Source organism: Nannospalax galili, unplaced genomic scaffold (genome assembly GCF_000622305.1).
Source record: "Nannospalax galili isolate Female #2095 unplaced genomic scaffold, S.galili_v1.0 scaffold1951, whole genome shotgun sequence".
Classification (NCBI taxonomy): Eukaryota; Metazoa; Chordata; class Mammalia; order Rodentia; family Spalacidae; genus Nannospalax; species Nannospalax galili.
The window spans coordinates 599826-626680 of record NW_008329136.1 but is presented as its reverse complement, the minus strand read 5'-3'; the positions used below and the strand labels follow the sequence as shown (position 1 = coordinate 626680).

Below are 26855 nucleotides of genomic sequence, written 5' to 3'. Positions count from 1 at the left end.
AACTTTGCAGACATAGTAAATATTTTATTTTTTAAAAATATTTTATTTCTTATTTTTATTTTATGTGTATGAGTGTTTTGCCTGCTTATACATAATGCACAATGTGCATGCAATGCCCCACAGAGGCCAGAAGAGGGTGTTGGATCCCTTGGAACTGAAATTACACATGGTTGTTAGCTACCATATGGGTGCTGGGAATTGAACCTGGATCCTTTGGAAGAACAAGTGTTCTTAACTGCTGAGCCATCTCTCCAGCCTTTGACATAGTAAATATTTTAAAGTATATTCTTCAATATTTTCCTCTTAAATGTATTAGGCCATATATATAATTATACACATTTACTTATGCGTCAAAGTTCCAATGATAGTACCACTTTCTTGTTGATTATGTTCATGATTACTAATTTGATGAAGGAGAAGACAGAGTTATAGCTACTTATACGAGGTAGAAATTTAAGAGTGAAATGTAGGCAAAGGAAGGCACCTTAGGGAAGCCCCAAAACACTATTCAGTGCTGCCTATTTGTTTGACTAATCCCTGAACTACCTGTGCTAGAGAGAGAGAGAGAGAGGGAGAGAGAGAGAGAGAGAGAGAATGAATTTTAAGTTTAGTAAAGTGCCTCAGGAAATCAAAAGTGAACATTCCTCAGGATGTAACAGAATCAAAAGTCTTTGAAACATACATTTACAACAACTGGATTACAATTAAAAATTACTCAGTGTATTAAATAACAGGGGAAAATAGTACCTATGCTTTTTCTTTCTTTCTTTTTTTTTTTTTTTTTTTTTGAGACAGGTCCTCCCTGTAGCCCCAGCTCACCTGAACTCACTATGTAGACCAGCCTGCCCTTGAACTCAAAGAAACCCGCCTGCCTCTGCCTCTGCCTCTGCCTCCCGAGTGCTGGGACTAAAGGCGTGCACCACCACACCTGGCTTGATTTTCTTCAAAAAGTGATTGAACTGCCTAGAGGTAACCCAGATTAGTCAGTAAGAATTCCAGGTGACAAACAGATAGGGTATAATAGCTCATGATGGTGCATGTGCTGTATGAGCCCTAGGTTAGATACCCATCATCATGGCTGTATAAAGCTAGATCTAAGTATGCACTATCTACAAGAGACACAGTTTGTACAGAGGGCGAATGTAAATGAACGGGAAAAAGAGCATTGTATAACAGTAAGCCTGGAAAGGATGCTTTGTTAATAAAGTACACTTCAAGATAAAAAATGCTACCAGAGACAAAGGATGTTCTGCAGTGATAGCAATCATAACATTAAAGCAGTAGCTTGTGCTACCGTAAGTGCCTAGTAACAGAGCTTCAAAGGCCTGAAAGGAAAGTAGACAGAAAAAGGGTTTCTTTTGAATTCTTGAAGTAAAAAGACAATTCTACAAGGATTGTTAGATATTGCAACAATTTTCTCTTAGTAAATTGACAGAAAATTAGTAATGATGTAAGTCCTCATGACACTGTCAGCTGCGTTAGTGCAGTGCTTTTGGTAGAACACTGTTATTCAACAACTACAGAGGCATATTCTTTTCAAGAACACATGATATGTATATGCTGGCCCACAGAACATATTTCAGTCAAATTGTAAAAATTAAAGCAGGCATCCATAGTGGCTCACTGAAATCCCAGGACTTCAGGAGGCTGAAACAGGAAGGTTGCAGTGAGTTTGAAGCCAGGTCAAATGATAAGTTCCAGACCAGTGTAACAGTGAATTTGCAAGGGAAATTAAAAATGTTACAGAGTTGGTTCTTGGAAAGTATCAACAAAATTGAATAAACCTTTTAAGCTAAATTTATCAAGAAGGAAGAACGATCAGGTAGATTATCAAAATCATGAATGGCATTTCCAGGGTTAGCCTGTCACTGCAGATTCCACAGACATAAAGGCCACTAATGGAATGTTAAGAACATTATTTTACTAACAAGTTAAGCATTTTAGATAAAATGCACAAGTTCTTTGAAGAAGATACTATCAAAATTGACTCACAATAAAGCAAAAAAAAATTGTATGAGTAGCCTCATATATAAGTATTGGAGTTGGCAAAAACAACAACAAAAGAAAACTTCCACAAAATTAACTCCAAGGTCAATGATTTTACTTATTAATGCTATGAGGTTTGGGAGGAAAAAACTAATCTTCCATAATAACTTTTAAATTAATGGTTCAGAAATTTTTTTATTAATTTGCCTATTTCATACCCTGTGTGCTAAGTACTCATAGAAAAGAGGCTCTATTAACTCAGGGTCCTCTCCATTGGTTCTCACAGACATGCTCTGGGTGGAACAGCAGGCTGGCCAGGAGCTTACCCAGTACCTTTCTCTTTGGCTTGCTGCTACTGCCTCCCCCTCAGTGTTATGTAGCTCTGGCTGTCCTGGAACTTGCCATGTAGACCAGGTTGGCCTCAAACTCACAGAGATCTGTCTACTTCTGCCTCCCAAGTGCTGGGATTAAAGGCATGTGCCACCATGCCGGGCATCTTTTTCTCTCTTAAAGACATTTTTAAAAATAAGTGTTTACTAATTATACAAAATAGTTTATTGTGACCTGTCCTGCACATCTATGGTGTGCTTTGATCATACTCACTCCTACCCATTAACCGTCTTGTCCCCTTGCCCTGGCGTCCTGTGCACTTTCCCAGCACCTTCCTTTTTGTCAGAGAGGTCTCCTGCTTTCCTGGCTTGTTGCTGCTGCTGGTTTTAAATCTAGATTCTACGTGTGAATGAAAAGAGGCTAGGTTTGTCTTTCTGAGTCTGGCTTCTTTTGCTCAACATGAACTCCATTGTGTATATAGCACATATTTATCCATTCACCTGTATTGATGGGCACCTACACTGATGATGTAACTTGGCTATTGTCTTCCACAAACTTAAAAAATACAGCCATTATTTTGGTGGTTCTAAAGATGAACTAGTGTGAGGACCTCTTGTGTACTGAGCAGGTGCTCTGCAACTGAGCTACATCTTCCTTCCACCAACTTGTTCACTACCCAGAGGAATGAGGAGCAGCTACTATAGCACTAATATTATAGCTGAAACAACAAAACAAAAAGAAAATTACATATCGGTAAGCTTTGTGAATACGTAAGTAAAAATTCTAAACAAAGAATTAGGAAAGCTCAGTCAGTAAGAATACGGGGGGAAAAGTACAACATACACATTTGGTTTATCTGCAGAAACCAAAGTTGACTCAGCATCTAAAAAAGGAAGTTAATATACTTTGCTGTGTTTAATTAACAGAATAAAGGAGGAAAATCATGAGCTACTTGCAATAGATTCAGTAAAGCAAACCTTATTCTGATGGAAAATATTAAGGCATTTTTTTACTCAGCAAATTCAAATAAAGTGAAGAACTCTATTCTCATATTAATGTTGAACATTGTATTAACATTGCAATTTTAAGGGATGTTAAAGACCATATTCATTTGTATACTTGTTTTTTAGATGTCTTCAGGTTTTTGAGATATCTAATTATTTTGTCTTCATAAGAAGACATTTTACTTATTTTTCTTGCTTTCTAATCTCTGGGTAGCCAGAAACATACTCCTATCTCCAAAGAGTTCGAAACCAAACAAAAATATATTTATAGTAATTCAAGAGCATTTATCCAAATTGCATTACGTCTTTCTTTTGTTTTAGTATTTGAAATAAGAATGATTATATTGAATGAAAATTCCATAGCCTGTTTTATCTTAAATTTTCTTTTTCCATTTTTCATGTGTGATATGTATGTATTTGTGTATGGGGAGGTATTGGGGGAGGATTTGTGGAGGCCTGAGGTTGATGCTAGGAATCATCCTCTCTTCCACCTTACTCACTGAGGCAAAATCTCTCAGTCAGACCCAAAGCTTGCTGGTATGGCCAGTCTTGCTAGCCAGCTTGTTCTGGGGATCCCCTGTTTGCAACTTCCAAGACTGGAATTACAGGTGGGTTGCCATACCTACCCAGCATTTATATGGATCTTAGGGGATTCAAACTCCATTCCTCATGCTTGGCTTGGCAAGTGCTTTAACTGCTGTACATCTTCCCAGATCTTAGATTTGCAGGGGGGTGGGGTGGAGGAGGCAGGTGGAAATTCAGATGACATGTGTACCAAAACCATGTCCTTTATTTTCAATTATTTGTAGTTTCAGGGTTCCTCAGTATCTGGTTTGCAGCTATCTATTCTAGGGCTGGGTGCACTGTGGTAACAGTGAGATGCACCCATATACCCTCAGTGCTTCCATGTATCTGGTAACATCATCGTATGCATATGCAAGTGGTAGCAATAAGCAAATACTGATGGGCATAATTTATGATTTTGTTTTTATCTCAGATATTCAAGACTAAAGCAGTACAATTGGCTGAGAAACTCCTTCCTGCCTTTAACACACCTACTGGGATTCCTTGGGCAATGGTAAATCTGAAAAGGTAAACCTCTCGTTTGTGTGGTTACTTCTGTTGCAGAATCCTTAACTGACCTTTTTAGTCACCGGAATTTCTAATGGTCTACCTCCTGTGCTTTTCAAGACTTCTTTTTCTCTGAATATGTAGAAGAAAATGAAAGTCTCTTCTAAGTTTTAAAATACATCCTTTACTTGGGAACAGGTCACCTTCCTTAGCATCATTGTTGTTGCTAGTACTTGTTTCCCCAAGGCCAGATTGCTCTTCCTCACCTGTTGGCTATGCAGTGTTTGTTTCTGTTACGTGCTTACTCATTTCCATCTACTACTGTAATGTATTCAAAATACGTTCCCTTTCTTTCTTAGATACCTTCTCATCTTCTAAACAAAATAGGAAATAACATACCTAGAAATTAAGGCTATTTTGAATGCCATACTAATAATAAAAGAACACATAATTTCCAATGTAGATAGAGGTTCTTCATCATAATGTTTGTAGGCTCTTGAGACTCAGAGAGTGAACTCTTAAAATAGCATTGTCTGTCATCTTTACTTAAAAAGTGTTTTCTTTGTATTTACATGTCATACAAAAATATACAATTAAAACGAATAAGTTAGATGCATTTATTTTTGTAGGTGTGAACCTGTGACAGTCTAGATCCTACAGACCCTTATAACTACAGTTTGAAAGTATTTTCTCCTATTCTGTAGACTGTCTCCTTACTGTGTTGAATATTTCTTCTGCTGTGCATCAGCATTAATGCACTTCTGATGCAGTTTGTATTAGTTCGCTTGCTTTTGTCTCTTTTCCTAACTGCTTTTGAATTGATGAATATAACTTAGATTTTTAATGTAGTTACTGTTATTAATTTATTGTCTTTATAAAACAGCTGCTGCTGTAGGCATCGCACTATACACAATTAACTTTTCCATGACCTTAGAGCTAATATACTACTTAGCATGAATTGAGAGATATTGCAGCCGTTCTTGTCCGTTTATGTCCCCCTCCCCTCACTTACATGTATCCAGTCTTCATTTCTTTTATAAAATTCTTTTTTTTTTCCATTTAGAAAATGTTTGTGTGCGTGTGGGTGTGCGCATGTGTGTGTGTGTGCATGTATGTGTGTGTGCGTGAATATCATGGAGCACATGTGGAAGTCAGAGGAAAACTTGTGAGAGCTTAATTTTTCTCCTTCCACCATTTGGGTACTGGGACTCAAACTCAGGTTGTCAGACTTGGTGGCAAGCACTTTTACCCACTGAGCCATCTTGCCAGCCTTTATTTATTATTTAAAAATTTGTTTTTACTTTTCATTAGGCATATACATGTCTGTGAGGTGATATGTACATGTAAGTAAAGATGCCCATGAAGGCTAGAAGATTGTGTCAGATCCCCTGGAGCCAGAGCTCTAGACAGTTGTGAGTAACCTAATATGAATGCTGGGAACCAAACTTAGTTCCCCTGTAAGAGTATCAAATACTCTTAGCTGCAGAGCCATCTGTCTAACCCACTTTCATTTTTGCTTAAGATCTAAATTTTAATTTGGTATTATTTCACTTCAGACTGAAGAGCTTTCTTTATCATTTTTTTAATCACTTTTATTTTCTAAGATTTTGTTTTTATTTTATGTGGATGAGTGTTTTGCCTGCGTGTATTTAAGTACATCCCATGCATGCAGTACCTGTGGCCAGAAGAAGACATCAGGTCCCCTGGAACTGGAGTTAGGGTGGGTGTTAGCTGCTATGTATGTGCTGGGAACCGAACTCTGGTCCTCTGCCAGAGCGACCAGGCAGGGCTCTTAACCACTGATCCATCTCTTTAGCCCCTCTTTGTCATTTCTTATAGAGCTAGTCCATTGGGATGGATGCCTAAAGAGTTCCCTTTCGGGGGTGGGGGGATCTTTTTGAGACAGGGTCTCCCTGTAGCCTCAGCTGTCCTGGAATTCACTATGTAGACCAAGCTGGCCTTGAACTCACAGACCTCCACCGGCCTCTGCCTCCTGAGTGCTGATCCAAGGGCATGCACCACCATGCCTGGCAGATTTCCCTTTTTTGAAGAGCCTTTTATTTTATATATATATTTACTCCTTTTGTTTTTTGTTGTTTGTTTGATTTTTGAGACAGGGTCTCCCAGCTGACCTGGAACTCACTATGTAGGCCAGGCTGGCCTTGATCTCACAGAAGTCCGCCTGCCTCTGCCTCCTGAGTGCTGAGCGTCACTATGCCCAGCTTTTTTCTCTCTTTTTTTGTTTTGTTTGTGTGCTCTTTATTTTTTGAAAGCAGGAAAGGTATACATTTTCAATGTGAACAGCACCAGAGAAACCATTAACCTAGTGACCTCAGGTCTGCCTTTTAGGTTACATGGAGAAAGGATCTAGGCAAGAGGGTTTGTGTAGCTGGCCATCTTGGTTATGTCATAGGCTAGTGGATCATTGTCCAAGGATTGGAGTCTTGTCCTAGGATTTGGAGTTTTTTTTAAAAGTTTTTTTTTGTTATTGTTGTCTTTGGTTTTGGTTTTTTTAATGGGAATTCAATGTGTAGGTTTTGTTATGACATCGTCTTCTATGTCATATTTTCTTCTCATTCATCTCATCCCCCAGGGGCCTCACCTAGGCCACCTGTATCTCTCTGGGCTGTCTCCCTGTTTCCCCTAGATAACTCCTCATCTGCTTTCATGTCACATGAATTCTATTACTCTCTTTTTTCTTCCTCTCTTAAGATATCTTTCTCCCTTCATGATCACCTTTCTAGTCTTAACACAGATAGACAACACACATGTACACACACATACATATACACACAAACATAATTTAAAATCTAGGACCCATATATGAGAGAACATGGGGTATTTGTCTTTCTGAGTATGGCTTATTTCATTTAATACAATGATTTTCATTTTCATCCATTTCCTATAGATATAATCATTTCATTTATCTTTATGACAAAATAAAATTCCATTGTGTTTGTGTACACGTTTTCTTTATCCATTCATCTGTTTGTGTACACATTTTCTTTATCCATTCATCTGTTAATGGGCATCTAGGTATTTCTATTTCTTGGGTTTTGTGAATAGTGCCTCAGCAAATATGGATGTGCAGGCATGTCTGAAGTATGTTAACTGAGAGTCCTTCAGGAAAGTACCAAACAGTGATATGGCTGGGTCATATGGTAGTTCTACTTTAAACTCTTTTTTAAAACGTGTGTTTATGTGTATGTGTTTATGTCGGAGTGGGGGTGCACATGGGTGTGGAGGCCAGGCACCCTCAAGTGTTGTTCCTTGGGAGCCATCTATCTTATTTTTTGAGACAGCGTCTCTCACTAGCCTGAGGCTCACTGATTCTGCTAGGCTGGCTGGTCAGTGAACCTCAAGAATCCACTTGTCTCTGCCTTTCCAGTGCTAAGATTGCAAACATGTGCCACCTCACCCAGTTGTTTTTTGTTCTTTGTTTTTGTTTTTGTTTTAAAATGGGCTCTGGGGATCACAGTCAGATCCTCATGATTACATGGCACGTACTTGAATGACTGAACTATGTCCCCATCCCTGTTCTTAGTTTTTTGGGAAACCTCCATACTGATTCCCATAGTGGCTACTCAAATGCACATTCCTAAGGACAGTGCATAAGATTCCTCTCCCCTCACCCTCACCAGCATTTGTTGTCTTTTCTTTTTCTCAACGACAGTCATTCTAACTGTCTGACTGTGGTGAGATGTAACCACAGAGCAGTTTTGATTTATATTTCCCTGATCACGAAAGATTCTGAACCCTTTTTCAAGTATTTTATTGGGCATTTATAATTCTTTTGAGAACTTTCGAAAATTCACTTCATTAGCCTGTTTATTGATTGGATGATTTGGTTTTTTGGTATGCAATTTTTAGTTGTTTTTTTTGTTTATTGTATATTCTGGCTATTAATCCCCTGTTTGATGAGTAGATGACAAAGATTTTTTTCCCCACTCTGTAGGTTGTCTCTTTACTCTGATGACTGTTTCCTTTGCTGTTGAAGAAACTTTTAAATTTCATATAATCCAATTGTTAATTCTTGGGATTATTATCTGTGCTATTGGAGTCCTTTTTAGAATGCCTTTGTTGATAACCTGAAGTGGTCTACCTACATTTGCTTCTGTTGATTTCAAACATTCGTATCTCATTTAAGGTCTTTGATCCATTTTTAGTTGGTTTTTGTACAGGGTGAGAGATAGGGATCTAATTTTGTTCTTCTACATGCTAGTAAATAGTTTTCCCAGCACCATTTGTTGAAGAGACTGTCTTCTCAGTGTGTGCTTTTGTCATCTTTGTCAAAATTAGGTAGCTGATTATGTGGGTTTATTTCTGGGTCCTTTATTCCTTTGGTTTACTTGTCTAGTTTTGTGCCAATACCATGCTGTTGTTGTTACCATGGCTCTTTAATGTAATTTGAGATCAGATTTTTTCATCTCCAGCATTGTTCTTTTTGCTTAATGAATGCTTTGACTATTTAGGGTCTTTTGTGCTTTAATGTGAATTTGAGTGTATAGGTAGCATCCAGTAATACATGCATTCTCATAATAATTCTGCCAGTCCCTGAGCAAGGGAGGTCTTTCCATCTTCTGGTATTCATTTTTTTCCTTCAGTGTCTTATTAAAGTTTTCATTGTAAAGCTCTGTCTGTCATCTCCTTGCATAGGTTTATTCCTACTTTATTTTTTTGAAGGTATTATGAATGAGAATTTCCCCAAATTCTTGCTTAGCAAATTCATTATTGCCGTTATAGAAAAGCTACTGATTTTTAGATGCTCATTTTGTATCCTGCATCTTCGCTGAAAGTATCAATTATAAGAGTTTTATGGTGAGTGACACATGCCTTTAATACCAGCACTTCGGAGGCAGAAGCAGGCGTTTCTCTGTGAGTTTGAGGCCAGCCTGGTCTACATAGGGAATATTAGGCCAGCTGGGGCTACAGGAGACCCTGTCTCAAAAAAAAAAAAAAAAAAAGAATAGGACCGTGTTATGTATAAACAGGGATAATTTGACTTAATCCTTTTCTGTTTGAGCCCTTTTGATTTCTTTCTCTGGTCTTACTGCTGTAGCTTGTTGAATAAGAGGGAAGAGAATGGGCACCCTTGTATCATTAGACTTCTGAGGAAATACTTTGTCTTCTGCGTTTAATACAGTGCGACTATAGGCTTGCTGTATGCCACCTTTACTGTGTTGAGAAGTGTTCCTTTTCGTAGTTTCTTCATGGCTTTTATCTTGAAGGGATGTTGAAATTTGTGAAAGGCCTTTCTACATTGATTGGTATCATCATTTGGTTTGGGTTCTCTTAAGTCTGTTTCTATCCTCTGTTATATTCATTGATTTGCGTATGTTAAGCCAACCTTGCATTCGTGGAATGAAACAAATTTGGTTGTGGAACATGATCTTCCTCTTTTGTTCTTGAATTGGGTTTGCAGGAATTTTATTGAGAATTTTTACGTCTATCTTCATCAGGGAAATAAGTCTAGTTTTCTTTTTTTATTCAGTTTTGGTATCAGAATAATATTGGCTTTATGGAATGAATTTGGTAGTGTTATGGAAGTTGAGGAGTATTGGTGTTAGCTCTTCTTTAAAGGTTTGGTGGAAGGTTCCATGGGCTACTGAGAAGATTGTGTCTTCTGTATGTGTTGGGTAGAGTATTCTGTATATATCTGTTAAGTCCATTTGTTTTGTGGTATAGTTTAACTCTGAATTTTCTTTTTTGATTATTAATTTGGATGTCCTATCTAAAGATGGTAGTGGGATACTGAAATTATCCACTGTTACGGTATCAAGATCTATCTTTTATGTTTATTCATGTTCACTTTATGATATTGGGAGATCAGTGTTTGGTATATACATATTTAAAATTATTCTATCTTCTTGATGAATTCTCTCTATTAACATGTGGCAGTCTTTTTTTTTTTTTTTAAATCTCCTCCAGTTTTAGTTTGAAGTCTATTTTATAATATATCTGAATAGGTATACCAGCTTACCTTGCTTGAACAATATTTTTCTGTCCTCTGACTATCACTTTGTGGGTATCTTTGCTAGTAGGTTATGTTTATTGGCAACAACAGATAGTTAATTCTAGTTTTTAACCCAGTCTGCCAGTTTGCTTGTCATTATTGGTGACTTAAGGCCGTTTACATTTATAAACTGTCTCACCCAATTTGGAAGCTGGGTTTGAGGCTTAAGAGGTCTGTGGGCTTGTCCTGAGGGCAAAATTGGCTGGCTCTTCTATGGCTCTCCTTTGGGAAGTGGCTTCTTCCTGCCTGCCCACCCTTGGAGGTGAGCAGCAGGACCAAAGCTGTTCGGTTTACTTGTCAACGGCTTGTTGCTCATCTTCATCAGTGCACTTTTCAGGTATCCTTCACTTTGTGGATTTCTTGAGCTCTTTCTGTCTTTGGAATAGAATCCTTTCACCTGCTCACAGAGAGACAACTTCTATTCTAGTCCATTATCTTACCTCGAAATCTCTACCTTCACTTTCCAAGAATATTTTTCATTTATGTAAAATTCTGCGTTTATGCTTGTTTCCCTTTAAAGAAGTTTTTCTCTCCTTTGGCCTCTGCTGTTTATGATAAGTAGGAATTTGAATTACTGTTGTCATATATCTCCCCCCTCTTGAATTTTCCCACTTCAGATTAGTTCTAGCAGTTTAAGATGTTCCCCCCTCAAAGAAAGATATGCCCTAATGTCTTTATTTTTCTTCTGATTCTTATTACCTTCTGAAATTCAAATTACTTGCATTTTAGAACTGCCCTACAGGGCCCCAGAGCTCTTGTTTATCAATCCATTTTCCTAATCTGTCTTCATGTTTTATTTTACTGTTGTATAGTTTCTGGACTTCTTAGGGTCACTAAAAATGTATTGCACTTAAAAATTTGATGATTATTTTCTAATTGAAAACACTGAAAGGAAACATGGAGAATGTTTTTAGTTATTTAATCTAGGAACTAAAAGACTTTCCAGGTGTGAGACAATGCCTGAAAGCTGTGCAGGCTTTATTAAACTAAAACGTTAACAAAATGTTAGAAGCACCTCATTATAATGAAAAGGCACTGTGTAACAATTTTCTAGAAAGTATTAACAAGTATAATAAAACAAGAATGAAGATTAAAAACGATTGGAGGAAAAATTATGAAGTTATAATTATCATATGACTGCTCAATTAAAAATAATTTAAAATTAGAATTATTTCAAAGGTGAATGTTCTTGTTTGCTTTCAATTGCTGTGACAAAACACTCTAACCAGTACCAACTTGGGGAAGAAAGGGTTTATTTGGCTTATGTCTCCCAGGTCACAGTCCATCAGTGAGGGAGCCCAAGTCAGGAATCTGGAGGCAGGAGCTGAAGCACAGGCCATGGAGGAATGCTGCTTACTGGCTTGCTCCCCTGGCCCATGTTCACCCAGCTTTCTTATACAATACTGGACTACCTGCCTGGGGTGGCATCACCCACAGTGGGCTGAGTCCTCCCACATCACTCAGTAATAAAGAAAATGCCCCACAGACATGGCCATAGGCCAGTCCAATGGAGGAAATTCCCCAATTGAGGCTCCCTGTACCCAGGTGTGTCAAGTTGACAACTAATGCTATCCAGCACAATGTATAAAGTAACTAGTTAAAAAGCAAGAAAAAATAGTTTTGGATAATCACAGAAGAACCATGCCCTAGTAAGGAACTAAGTCTACTATCAGGTAAATAGGCCAGTCCTAAACCAAAGAATAGACCATCCAAAAGTTATTTAACTGCCTGTCAAAAGAAAATGAAAACATTTTAATGAAAGAAAATAAAACTCAGATATTGAACAACATACCATCATAATATCTAGAATTCAACCAAAAATTACTAAACATGCAAAGAAACAGGAGAATGTTATCATAATAGGCAAGTGAAATCTGTCAGGAGAAACAGGCTGAGGAATAGTGGTGTTGAAAGTTGACCATGAAGGCCTTGAAACAGCTTTTGTGGGCATACTTCTATTTAAAGGGAAATGTCAGCAGTGAGAGCAGCTTTTTCCAAATTTGATAAGCAATTATAAGTCCATAGGTCCTAATACTTCCTGAAACTTAAAAACATAGTGATCAATTTTTTTCATAAAAATCAGTTTTAAAACAGTGTCTTATCCCCCCATTCCCTTTCCTTTCTATCTCTATGACATTAAGACAGTTAATAGCAATTAAAAGCTTAGAGAATTTGTTCCCATAAGTTCTCTGTCACTAGAAATAGAAAAGAAGGGGCTGGAGAGATGACTCAGTGGTTAAGAGCACTGGCTGCTCTTGCAGAGGACCTGGGTTCAATTTCCAGCATCCACATGGCAGCTAACAGTCATCTGTAAATTTAGTTCCAGGGGATCGGATGCCTTCCTCTGACCCTATGTACACGCATATGCAGGCAAGACACTCATACACATAAAATAAAAATAAGTAAAAATAAAAGGAAATATAAAGGAAAATTTGAGTGCTACTAAATGGAAAGACAGATTTGTCCAGAGAACTGAAGAACAGTGAAGGATGCATTTGAGTAAATATAAAAGGCTTATTTTTGGATTTGGTCAAGACACCTTATATGCACGTATGAAATTCTCAGTTTTTGTGAAAAAAAAATTTTAAAAGGCTTATTTTTCTGTTTTGATCATAATAAGAGTTTTCCTCGAGAAATAATTAACTATTTGAAACAAAAATACTAACTTGCATTGTAGGTTCATAACAAATGTAGAAGAAATGCTTGATCATAACAGCACAAAGCATGATACACAGATGTGAAAGTACAGATTCTCATAAGCCTATAATGGGTGGTATCTAAGCAGACTCACCATAAATTGAAAATATTATATATAAGTTGAAGTAAACTCAATGTACCTTAACCACTGAACATCATAGCTGAGCAACAGAGTAGACTGCAGAGTGTTGTTGTTTACTTGTGATTGAATGACTTATTGGGATCTGTGGCTTAGTTCCACTGACCGACATCTATAAAGAGTTTGTGACCGCCTTATCATTAGGCCCAAGAAAAGGTCAAAATTCAAAACTGGAAATATGGTTTCAACTGAATTCATGCTGCCTTGTGAACTGTTCTAAAATTAATAAAACTATAGTTAAAATTATCAAATCATGGACTGTATACTCTATTAATGTTCTTGCATTATATGTGAAGTGCTTTATAGTAATGGTTCATGTTATAATCCCTAAAATATATTTAGAATAGATCAGAGAAATTAGCGTATTAGAAAATACTCAATACCAAAGGTAGAGAAGGAACTTAAAGACTGATGAGAAAAAAATCGAAAACAAAACACAAAAGAGTAAACATGTTGATGGGATGTGATGTAGTACCATTTTGAAAAAATTGGTTGTTCTTATGAAGTCAAAGTAGGATTAGTATATGTCTTGGAAATGATGCTGTGTATTTACGTTGAAGAGAATGTAAATGTGCATACAAAGTTTGTTCATAAATAATTTTATTAATAATAGTGCAAACTATGAACAACCCAGATTTTGATCAACAGATGCATCACAAAATAGTTGTCATGTTTGTATAATGAAACAATATTTAATAATGAAAAATTGAACCACTGAATCACACAGCAGTATGAATCTGAGGCATGTTGAGTGAAAGAGTCAATCACTAGAGAATGTATACACTATGATGATGTTCATATAAAGTTCTAGAACATAGAAGACTAATGGAGGGAGGGAGGGGGAGGAAAGGAGGGAGAGAAAGAAAGTGAGAGAAAGTGAGGGAGGGAGAAAGAGAGAACTGGTGATATGTATGTAAATTGACTGCAAAGGGGCATGAAGACACGTGTTAGAGGGATTGATTTGGAATACCAGTAATTATTTTTCTTTAAAAAAAAAAAACTGTTAAACTTTGAACCTGAATGTGTGTATTTTGTCTGTAAATTATACACCAGTATTATTCATTTGAAAAGAAAAATAAACCAGATTGTAAGCTTAACTGAAAGGCTTTGCAATACATGTTTAATATAAACATATAATTGAGACAATGAGTATATTTAGGGACTGGGGATGTAGCTCAATGGTAGAGTGCTTACCTAGAATGCAGAGCTCCTCCAAGTTTAATCCTCAGTACCCCTCTCCAGAAGTACAGGGTAGCATTAGAGAGAGATTTCCTTTTCTTGGTACCTTTGAATTTTACTTCATGTGAATGTATTACCATTTCCTGCTACTTTGCTGATGGTGTCTGAGAGTTCTCTGATGGAGTCATCAGGATCTCTTTTTTCAGTCATCTTTTCTGCGAATAGGAATAACTTGACTTCTTGTTCCTGTTTGTATCCATTTTATTTCACTCATCCTAGGACTCTTTTCAAGATACCAAGGACTGTATTGAACAGGAGGGGAGAGAGTGGGGATTGCGTATTCCTGATTTTAGTGCAAATGCTTTCTTCTCATTTAATGTAACTGACTATTGGTTTATCATGTTTAGCTGTTATTATTGGCCTCTGTTAAATGCCCTTTTTCGTTAATTGAGATGATTGTGGTGTTCTCTGTCCTTAAGTCTATTAGTATGTTATATTACATTTATTGATTTGCATATAATAACCATCCTTATGTCCTTGGAATGAAGCCCATTTGCTCATTGAAAATGAACTTTTTTTGTGTGTGTAGTTGAATTTGCTTTTGTAAGTATTTAATTTTACTTCTGTTTGTGTGTGTATAAGTATATATAGGTACACATGTACATGTGTGTGCATGCTTGTGGAGGCCAGAGGTTGATACTGGGTGTCTTGCTCTATTGCTTTTCACCCTACTTTAAAAAGTTATATTTTTGTTGATTCTTTGAGAATTTTGTGCAATGTGTTTTGATCATATTCAGACCATTCCATCTTTGTTAATTCCATCTCCACCTATCTACCTCCCCTTGTTTCATCCTTTTATTATTTTTTAAGGCCTATCGATTCTAATTTGTGTTTCCCAAATACTCTTGGGTGTGGGTTCATCCACTGGAGCCTGGTTAACCTACTCAGTGTCACATCCTTAAAGAAAACTGACTCTGCCTCTGCCAACAGCTATCATGCCAGTAGCTAAGGCTGGGGCTTCTTGCCTACCTCCATGCTGGGTTTTTGCCTTGCTGGAGCTTACACGGGTCTTGTGCAGTCTATTCCAGGTACTTGTGCATTCATATTTACAACTGCCCTGTTGTGTCTGGAAAACACTATTTACTTGTGTTCGTCTACCAATTCTGACTCCTCCAATCTTTCTGCCTTCTCTTCTGCAATGATTCCTGAGCTTTGAAAGAAGAGGGTATGATATAGGTCTCCGATATCATTTAGGGATGAGCACTCTGCAGTCTCTTATTCTCTGCACATTGACCAGTTGTGGGTCTCTTTGTTAATTGCCCTCTGCTACCTTTCTGGTGGAATTTGAGAGGTACACTAATCTGTGGGTATAGCATTAAGTGTTTGGGAGTTGGTTTAATGCTATGTTATAAAGATGGAAAGGGGAATAATAGGAAGGGTTAAATGGGGTGGGGCATGGGAGGGCAAGGTAGAGGAGGAAGTATGGGAAGGGATAACTAACACTAAAGGCCTTCTGAAAAAGTCGTATGGAGGGCTGGGGAGATGACTCAGCAGTTAAGAGCACTGACTGCTCTTGCAGGGGACCTGAGTTCAGTTCCCAGCTCCCACGTGGCAGCTAACAACTACCCCTATCTCCAGATCCAGGGGATCTGATTCCCTCTTCTGACTTCCTTGGGCACAGGAAGGTACATCCACCACACAGGTGCATGTACATACATGCAGGCAGTACACTCATATACATAAAATAATTTTTTTAAGTCATATGGAAACCTAGATTGTAGAAGCATTTAAAAATATATCAATATACACATATAAAAAATGTTTAAATGGAGTTACCCTATAATGGGGACACAGTGTCCCTACCAGGTACTATAGGCTAGCAAATAAAAAGCCCAGTGACAGGAAGGGGCTTCTTTTCTTGGAGTTGTTGATGAGAGGATCTCATAGATCGTAATACTGGTTATTGCCTTTACTCTTGGTCACCCTCCAGAACTTGACAGTAAGACCCTATTGCTGAAGATACTATATACATGAGTCATATGCCCACTGGTGCAAGAGTGACTTGAATGTTATAGGAATAACCAGCCACTTTCTCATTGGATTTACGGTCTCCTTTGCAAGATAGAGTCCATACCTACCCTGTTATCAAGACCAAGAATTTGGGATTAGAGAGATTACAGACTGTAGGGAAAAACCTATTACTATTAGCCTGCTCAATAGATGTAGTATTAAACTGACTCACCCTATCTTTTGAGATGTTCTCTTACTGGATCTGGAGCTCTCCAATTCAGTAAAATTAGTTGGCCAGCAAGCTCCAGGGATCCTTCAGTTTCTGTCTCAATTCTAAGATTACAGGCATGTGCTGCTGTGCCCCACATTTGTTTGTTTGACATGGGTGCTAGGGATCCAAGTTCAGGTCAGCACAAGTACTGAGCCACCTCCCCAGTCTTGATTTGTAAGTATTCTACCAAGGACTTTTGCATCCATATTCACCAGGGAGGTTGGCCTGTATTTTTCTTTATTTATTTTCTCTTCTTATTTATATTTTTTCTTTTTCTTTTTTATTTGTTGTGGAGGGAGGGTGAGAGAGAGAGAGAGAGAGAGAGAGAGAGAGAGAAGAGAGAAGAGAGAAGAGATAAAGAATGCTTAGGTGGTGTGAAAAACCAGAGGGAAATGTATCAGTTTAAAAGCCTACTCAAAATACACATGCAATATCTGTACATATGTATATGTGTATAGCTGAAGGCTATGTAACAGGAAACACAGTACCAAATAGGAGAAACCTTGGTCAGGGCAGTCCAAGAGTCTTCCAAAATAACACAGGCATTGCCACAGCCCTTGATTACCTCCCAGAACTTGAAGATAAGACCCTATTGCTCAAGATCAGACATACTTTGAACACCTTTTTTGTTTTTATTGTTGTTGTTGTTTTAATCAGGGTAATACTGGCTTCATAAAATGAGCTTGGGGCTGGGCATGGTGGTGTACACCTTTAGTCCCAGCACTCTGGAGGCAGACGAAGGCGGATCTCTGTGAGTTCAAGGCCAGCCTGGTCTACATAGTGAGTTCTAGGCCAGCTGAGGCTATAGGGAGACCCTGTATGAAAAAGACTGAAAAAAACAATGAGTTTGATACCATTCTTTTTCTTTCTGTTTTATGAAATAGTTTGAGGAACATCAGTGTTCTTAAAATCTGTGGTAGAATACAGCTGTGCAGCCAACTGGGCCTGAACTTTTTCAGCTGGGAGACTTTAGTACTGCTTCAGTATTACTGCTCTTTATGAACCTGTGTATGTTATTTGTATCCAAAATCAGGCCAGTTAGGTCTTACATGTCTAGGAATTGGGTATTTCTTTTAGATTTTCTAACTTACTGGAATATCATTTTTCAAAGTATGCCCTGATCATACTCTACATTTCATTGATATCTGTTACATTGGTTCCCCTTTCATCTCTAACTTTATTAATTTGGGGTTTTATACCCTTTCTTCTGGTTAGTTCACCAGGGTTTGTCAGCCTTGTTTATCTTTTCAAAGAACCAGCTCTTTGTTTCATTGATTTTTTTTTTTTGGTATTCTTTTCATTTCTAATTAATTTCTGCACTAACCCTTATTGTTTCTTTCCACCTACTGATTTCAGATTTGGCTTGTTCTTTTTTTCTTTTTTTCTTTCTTTCTTTTTGGCACACACACACCTTGTGTGTGTGTGTGTGTGTGTGTGTGTGTGTGTTTGGTTTGTTTTTAAGACCTAAGATGTATCATTAGATCCATGGGCTGCTGTGGAGAATGTGTATTCTGCAGTGATACAGAAGTCCTTTGATAGTTAATATTGTTAACCTTGATATTTCTTTGTCCTTTGTCTGGATGTTGGTGAGAGTGACTGCTCGAATCACCCACTGTTGTGTTGAGGTCACTTTTTACCTTTACATCTAATTGTGTTTGTGTTATGAAATTGGATGTGCCAGTGTTTCAGACATTTTATATATATATATATGTATAATGTATATATTATATATGCAATATATATTACATTATGTTTGTGTATGTGTGGGGAGGCAGTGTGTGTGAGTGCCCCAGTCTGGAGTTAGCAGGTGGTTGTGAGCGCCTGGGCATGGATGCTGGGAATTGAACTCAGGTCCTTTGCAAAAGTAGCAACCACTGTTAACCACTGAGTCATCTCTCCAGCCTTTGTGCATATATTTTTAGAAATATAGTATCTTCTTGATGGATTATTATGTTAATGTGTAATTTTTAAAAAAATTTGCTGCTTTTTAAAATAATTTTAATAATTTAGAAATTATCAGTTGTGGGCTAGTAGGAAAGGCCACTGTTGCTGTAGCTTTTCTTGTAGATCAATTTGTCATTATTGAAAGCCCATAAGCACCTTTCTTTAGATGACGCAACTCTGCCTCTAGCAGATTGATATAAGGAAATGACATGAGAGGCTCAGGCTCAGGAAGACAGGCACAATGTGATATTTGTCATAGCACGACTCATAAACCGAAAGTACAGGGGTAGCATTAAATGTACAAGGGGAGGGGAGCTAACAGTATGTAAACCAAAACAACATGCTGTTGCATGTGATGTCATAGGGAAAGTGTTCACATAGCACTAAAATTTTAAAAGCCACTTGTGACATCACATAATCAGGGTTACTATGTAGAGTATTTCTTGTAAATGAACAATTTAAGGATGAATGAAGGAATTAAATGTATTTAAAGTAAATAAATAATAATGATGACTGACAATGGCTTTATTTGATTGCATCTACTGTGACATAGTTCCACATAAAATATTTTCCAAACTAAAAATATTTCTGAATAGTTAAAGAAATACAAGTTTATCAGAGTTTGAAATTACTAATATCTCCACTTGCTTCTTACCTGATTTTTTTTCAATATTTTATTTTTATTATTTTTATTTTTTTATGTGTATGAGTATATTGCCTGCAATCATGTGGGTGCACCTGTGTCGTGCAGTGCCACAGAGGTCAGAAGAGGGCTTCGGATTCCCCTGGAATTGGAGTTAAGGATGGTTCGTAGCCACCATGTGGATGCTGGGAATCGAACCCGGGTCCTCTGCAAGACCAATCAGTGCTCTTAACCGCTGAGTCATCTCTCCAGCCCCATCTCTTACCTGATTTTTAAAAATTGCATGACATGGGTGCACTCACATACATGCAGGCAATACACTCATACACATGGAATAAAAATAATAAATAAAATAGCTTTTAAAAAATATTCCATATATAGTTTGGCTTAGAGCAAAGTCTGTTTAAATGTAGCATATCCCACTTCTAACATTTTGCATATTATAATGTATAAATATTTCAGACCATGATTTTTTCATAATACAGATATATCTAAAAGTTGAAGCTCCATCAAATAATTATTTCTATTAGTTGAGGTTTTCTGTAAACTTGTATATTCAGTGCTTTTATTTAGTACATTTTTTTTGGTTTTTGTTGAGATAAATTTCAACGTCATTTATTTGCAAGCTTTGTTCTTAATAATTGCAATTCACTAGATAGAAGCTTTATTCTTTGAACATGTAAAGATTTCCTTTGAACTTTGAACAAAATACAACCCAAAATGTAAGTAATTCATTATCAACTCAAATAATTGTAGGTTCCTTATTTTACTGTTTAATCATCAAAAGTTCATCAAGCATTTCTAACATCCTGTCACTAGTATTTAGCTAGGTGAGAAGTCATGTGTTTTGATTGTTTTGTGTGCTGGTATTCACACATTTCTGTTACTCAGATTCTTTGCATATGTGTGTGTGTGTGTGTGTGTGTGTGTGTAATCTGTACCTTTGATCACTTTGAAAAGCATAGCATTTGTAGGGAAATGATGATTGAGTTAGTTTGGGGCAACTCATCATCTTTTTCAGTTGAAATTTTGTCTGTCTTCAGTTTTCTTTGGCATTTTCTTATTTTTCTGAGTTAGAATACATGTAGGTGACAAATTTTATATTTTAGGAAGTTGTCTATGAAATAAAAAACGGAAAAACTTGTTTAGAATTTAGTGTTTTGAGCAGTGAAAAGCACTTGAATATACTGTGAATGAGGTTTTCTTCTGTTACTTTTGCCTGGTATGCTTTTATATGGTAAATGGTGTACTTCCTAGGCTTTGTTACTGTATCCGACTGAAGTACAATCCATGTGCCAGGCTGAAATCTAGCTAATCTCTGTAAACGATATGCTTTATTCCTAAAGTAGATGCTGTATTCCTAAACTTTCTGTGGCCTTCTAGTACACTAAAATAAAATTTCTGAAATTTTATTGTCACTGACAGCATCCTTGCATAGTTTGGGTTCTGCCTAGCTTGCTAATTTCATCCTCTTATCATTGACTTTCTGAACTCTAGTCACAACCAGCCCTTTTCTTTTCCCTCTGGGCCATTGTATTTATTATTTCTCGATTGGGAATTCTCTGCCTAGAGTTCTGTTCATCAGAGACTCCCCCCCAATCAGGTCTCAGCTGAAATTGCATCATTTCTGAAACACTTTCTGATTGTAATACAGAAAAAGCCTTTCTTCTAATGTGCTTCCAGCCTTAGTATTCAGTATTCTATTATTTGACTTGTTTTTCTTAATAATGGGTTTCAGTATTTCAGTGATCTTATGTATTAAGAGAGTAGGAGTACTGTATGTCGAGTTTATTAATGTCTGTCCCACAGTAAAGCAAGTGCTGTCTGAGAAATGAATGACTATCTTCTATAGTTCCTATATCCATATTCCTTTTTCGATTCTCCCATTTAGCTGTAAAAAAATCTGCTAGTGGTATTTGCCTCCAATAATTTCAGTGACAAAAAATAATTGCATTGTATAATGAAGGAACTTTAAAAGGCAGTGCTCTGTATGTTCCGTTGTAGATTTCAGTATACTTTCAACCCAGATCAATAAAGTATAGCATATTAAGTTAAGACTGTACAAGATCAGAGTAATTAATATACAGGTGAATAAGAGACTTGTTAATAACATGGAATTCTCTACAGCTATTTTAAAAAAGACATGGATAAGCTGCTACATGTGCACTAATAGGGAAAGACTAATAAGGTGCATTACAAGAATGCAGTGCTGGAGTCAGAGCAGTTAGTGAAGTCTGCTTATGATTTGCTTAGAAAAGGTGGGAAATAAGCCAGGGGTGGTGGCACATGCCTTTAGTCCCAGAACTAAAGAGCACTGCAGAGGCAGGCGATCTCAGAGTTCAAGGCCAGCCTGGACTGCATAGTGAGTTCCAGGCCAGCTGAGGCTCTAGGGAGACCCTGTCTCAAAAAGACATTTAAAAAAAGATCTGAATGTGTAAAAAATAATGAAAGTGTTTAAGGATCTGGGTAATGTAAAGAGTGTGTGTGTGTGTGTGTGTGTGTGTGTGTGTGTGTGTGTGTGTATAATGAACTTTTTATGTTGTCTTGATTTTAAAACATGACTATTACCTATTCATATTTTTAATAAACAAAAATTAAGGTATAAGCTGTTGTGTTAGATGTAATAATTTCTAAGATCTGTTTAAAATGTGTTCATTAAAAAATGTTTTGGTCTTTCCCTAATCCCACTTCCTTTTATCTATCTTTTCATTCAGTGGAGTGGGACGTAACTGGGGCTGGGCATCAGCAGGGAGCAGCATTCTGGCTGAATTTGGCACACTACATATGGAGTTTGTCCACCTCAGCTATTTGACAGGGAACCCGGTTTACTACGGAAAGGTTGGTTTTCTGTTTTTTCTTTATTATAAAAGAGTTCTCTAACATTTGCCAAAATACCTTAATGTTTAATATGTTTATTAGGGCTTTGGCTTTTATTGTATTTTTCTCTCTCTTAGTTATTTTTTTTTAGACCGTATTTAAAATACTAGCGTTCTGAACTCCCTAGCCAGGATTCTAAGACAAGAAAAACAAAGTGAACAAAAGGCTAATGATTTAAATGGAAGAGAGGAACTGATTTTATTCAGAGTACATGATTAATCTACTGAATATTTAAAGGCATTCTATAGGGATTTTCGTGTGTGTGTGGGGGGGGGGTGTTCCAGGTTTTCTTTTTCTTTTTGGAGCGGTGGATCCTAACCCAGGGCCTTGCACATGCTAAGCATGGACTCTACCATTGAGCTATACCCCATAACCCTGATCGTTTACATCTAAGTGAGTAGTGTGAATGCTAAACACAGCTCTCACCTCAAAGGGAATAAGAAGTAGTTTATTCTGGAGCCAAATATGACAGCCTTTGCCTGGGAACACAGATTTCAGTTACCCCTATTCTAACACAGTGGCAGTTTCATGAAATTTTTATAGTTATAGAACAAAATAAAGATATGTTGAGACATATTTTAAGATATAGTGGTGGAAGTATCAGGTAGGCAAGTTATAGCAAAGCAGGAAAATGTTTAGGCCTACATGCTGTTTTTAGCATTCTTAGTCTTGGGGCTGGTAGGAACTAGGGATCTGTTAATATGTTTCAAGAAGCTTTACTGAATAGTCACAAGGATGGCTATTCAGAGGCCTAATATACCCCATGATGATTTAGCTCTGAACCCAGAACATTCCAGCAGTCCATAATCATGGCTATTTAGTCAGTTATAACCTTTTTTTTTTTTTTTTTTTTTTTTTTTTTCTGGAAACTTAAGATCAAACTAAGAATTAAAAACTTGATTTTTTTTGTATAAAATATCAAAATCCTTACCATTTGTCTATACCAATTGCAGAAGGTAAGGAAGTATAATTTTATAAAAAGATATCTTATGAGGTAGGAGTAAAAAGTTTATTTTCACTACAAATTAGAAATCTAGTAAGTTCACAATATTATTAAATAGCATTAAAGAGACCTCTGTAAATGAGAATAAGACAAAGACTGACAGCAAATATTTCTTGGGGTTAGAAGTGTTGCTAAGAAGCTAGGAAAATACAACTGGATGAAGGATCCCACAGGGCAAGTTAGATTTGTTTGCAAACTTCAGTGAGGGAAGGAGTGACCAATCCTCTACCATGAGCAGTCTTGGTTGTCCAGGGAGAAGCAAAGGTAGAAAACCATGCTAACGTTTGAATTTTACCTAAAATCTTTTTGTCAAGTTTCTTATGCATAGCTAGGTCAGGAAAACTAATAATGAGAGTGAGTATGATGGTGCTGGCCTGTATTCCTAGCATTCAGGAGGCAAGGCAAGAAGATTGATTCAAGTTCGAGTTTGAGGCCAGCGTAGAGTATATAGTAAGACCGTATCTCAAACCAGCTAACAAAGAACATCAACAACAACCAAAAGGGGATGGGGGGGGGAGAGAGAGAGAGAGAGAGAGAGAGAGAGAGAGAGAGAGAGAGAGAGAGAGAGAGAAGGAACACATAGAGATTTATCAGAGAAGGACCACAAAATGTGACCAAAAAAATAAAAATAAAACTTACCAGAAAAAAATCCAAAATCTTCACCAAGTATCACCATAAGAAAGAGCATGGACTGTCATCTGTGTGGAGTAAGAATATAAGCAGAGATACTAAGTGCTCAGAGAATAAGATGTGATACCAGTAACAAAGCAAGAAGAAAAAATTACCCCCAGAGTGGAAGCAACATAAAGAATATGGGACTCAAAAGGTAGTAAGGGACTAGAAGACAAAATGAGAAAGGTGACTAAAGATATTCTAAAATCCCTTAAAGTAAGAAAGGAAATGATACAGATGAGAAGCACAGAGAATTATGTATTATGCGTAATTTTCAGATGGTAAAAAGCTGTTTCTCATCTTTCCTAATGTCTTTTAAGTGTCTAAAAGTGATGTATGGAGTTACATTACAGTTGTGCATAGTGGCCTCAAATGTGAAAGAACACTGGGACTATAGAGAGCATCCTGTTCCCAAAACACAGTGATAAAACCCAGTCAAAGAAAAGATGATGAGACTCACTGTGGTAAAATTGTGTGCCCGTGTCGAGAAAGGTGAAATGGGCACAGTCCTGTGAAAAAGAAGGTATACGCCAAGTCATTATACCACCTAGTTTATCAGATGTGTGGATAGCATGGCTATGTTACTTATTCAAAATTTGAATGATGAAAGATTTAGATAGAAGTAACTATTCTCAAACAAACACAAATACAAGAAATAGAGTGCCATTACTGCTGCTCTGCCCCCTTCTGAAAGCACGTACAAAACTGGACTGATCTACAGACCAATCAGACTAAGTCCTTATGAAAATCCAGCCTCTTAATATATATTTTGTGATGTTCGCTATTTGGTGTGTGGGGGTTTTTTTTTGTTTTTTTAAGACAAGGTCTCCCTGTAGGTCCAGCAGGCTTGGAACTTACCATGTAGACTAGGGTGGCCTCTATCTCAAAGGTCTACTTGCTGAGTGCTGGGATTAAAGGTGTTCACCTGTTCACCACCACATCTGGCTTGCAACCCCCCCGTTAACCTCAGGGAAATCTTTTGAAAATTTATGGGAATGTATAACTGGGAGGATATTTAAAGCCCTGGTTTGTTTTTTATATCATATATTTATTCATTTATTAAATTCTAGCTAACGCTTTTCATAGACAGTTTTGAGTTCATGTCTATGAAATTACTTCTATTCTTATATTTGAATATACATTGGATATATCGGAATGATATTTATGGCTGATGTTTCTGATGGTTATTTCTGCATAATAGACTGTTAGAGTTTAAATTATTCCTGAACTTCTTTATATTACTTTTGAAAGAATGTCATCTAGTAAAACTAATGAATCATTCAAGAAGTAGAAGCCCTATGATAGTAGACTATTATACATGAAAAGGTAGAAGATGGGTGTAGGTTCTGAGTGAGAGAACACCCACAAAGCCTAGACCAATAGAAAGCCTTGATGACACTTAGTTTTGTTAATTTCATTCTTAATTTCATTTTGATTAGGTCATGCATATTCGGAAACTCCTTCAGAAAATGGAACGTCCAAATGGTCTTTATCCAAATTATTTAAATCCAAGAACAGGGCGCTGGGGTCAGTGTAAGTATTTCTAGTACAATTGATGCCTCGTTAAGATTATTTGAAATGCTTGGAAGCCCTCAGTGTGGGCCTAACCCTGCTAGTCATCTACTAATGCTGTTACCATCCATCCATCATTTTCCAGTGTCTCGTAGTTTCAGTTTTTCTGTTTGTAAAATGGAGCCATTAATAGCCTGTCTCATAAGAATATTTTCTTTTATATATGTGGAAATACTTGCTAAAATGTGATTTGACAGTTTGAGGGACTATACGTAGAAATTAATCATATCCTCATGTCAATCAGAACACTGCTTGGGATAAGGGGTATATGAGGAGTCCAGAACAGAAATGACTTTATTAAATGAGAGGCGGGCAGATCGCCATGAGTTCCAGGCCACCCTGATCTACATAGTGAGCTCCAGGCCATTCAGCTAGGGCTGCATAGTGAGACCCTAGAGAGGAGAGACAGAGAGGGATGGGAGGTGGGGTGATGGGGGGCGGAGGCCAGAGAACAAATGAATGATACTATATGAGATTAAAGATGGTGAAAGAGTTAGGGTTTGGTATGAATTTAGGGAGCTCCCAGGCCAGCACGGTAGGTACACACAGGGTAGGTAGACTAAGTGGCTGCTATATAATGTGGTAAATGTTGCATAGAGGAATGTACTAGTTAACAATGGAGCTGGCAGAAATGCTTGCTTTGCCTGATGGGAAAACGTTTTCTTCAGGGAGGCTAATTTTTATTCTGAGAGATTTAGAATTCATCTTTGAAGAAATTGATTCTTAAATAGTAAATGTTCCTGTGGAAATGCAAACTTGAAACTTTAGTAATCAGGGTTTTGCAAATGCTATTCTGTTTTAAAAGCTAGAGAAACTGAAATAAGTAGAAGTATCTACTTTGTCTCCAATTAGACGTAGTTTGGTTATTTTTGAAACTAACAAAAAAGTACAATGAATAAGAGACAAAAGTAATAATTATTTGATTTTATGTAATGAAAGCAGTGCTAAATCTGCCAGTGAGAGCCGGGCCAGCCCAAGGACCTGAGCTGGGTGATGTTTGCCATGGCCCAGCTCAGAAGCTCCTTTTCAGGAAATTGCCACGTGCTCTTGTTTATGGAAGGAGAGCCGGTTGATCCCTATAGTTATTCTTGCGTAGACTAGATCTCAGTCTTAACTTTCCTTATACACTTTTCCTCTTTCCATAAATTCTTTATAAGCAGCTCACTTTTCTCTTTCTTTTGAAGAAAATGTAAGTTTTGATGCTTAGACTGAATGGAAAGATTTTTCTGAAAAATGAAAAATTTGAGAGCTGCATTTCTACAACATAAAAATATAGTTTTCTTGTGCCATAGATGTGTGACTGGATTAGATGAATCTAATTGTAAAATTTTACTTTAATGTTGAATTAAGATTTGGAAATTCTAACATTGTGGGAAAGTTGTGTTCAGTTTCTACCTTATCCTATATGGCATAGCTATTTGTGTCCAAGATGAAAAATGTAAAA

At 37.1% G+C, this 26855-nt stretch overlaps 1 protein-coding gene across 1 annotated transcript in view; it reads left to right on the top strand.

Annotated features, from left to right (window-relative positions):
• Positions 1–26855, top strand: part of Man1a2 (mannosidase alpha class 1A member 2) — a 157484-nt gene that overhangs the window by 81742 nt on the left and 48887 nt on the right. Inside the window, exons 6-8 of the mRNA XM_008832931.3 lie at positions 4318–4412; positions 22002–22125; positions 25279–25372. Coding sequence (XP_008831153.1) covers positions 4318–4412; positions 22002–22125; positions 25279–25372 — 313 coding nt within the window. The remainder of the gene's footprint in view (positions 1–4317; positions 4413–22001; positions 22126–25278; positions 25373–26855) is intronic.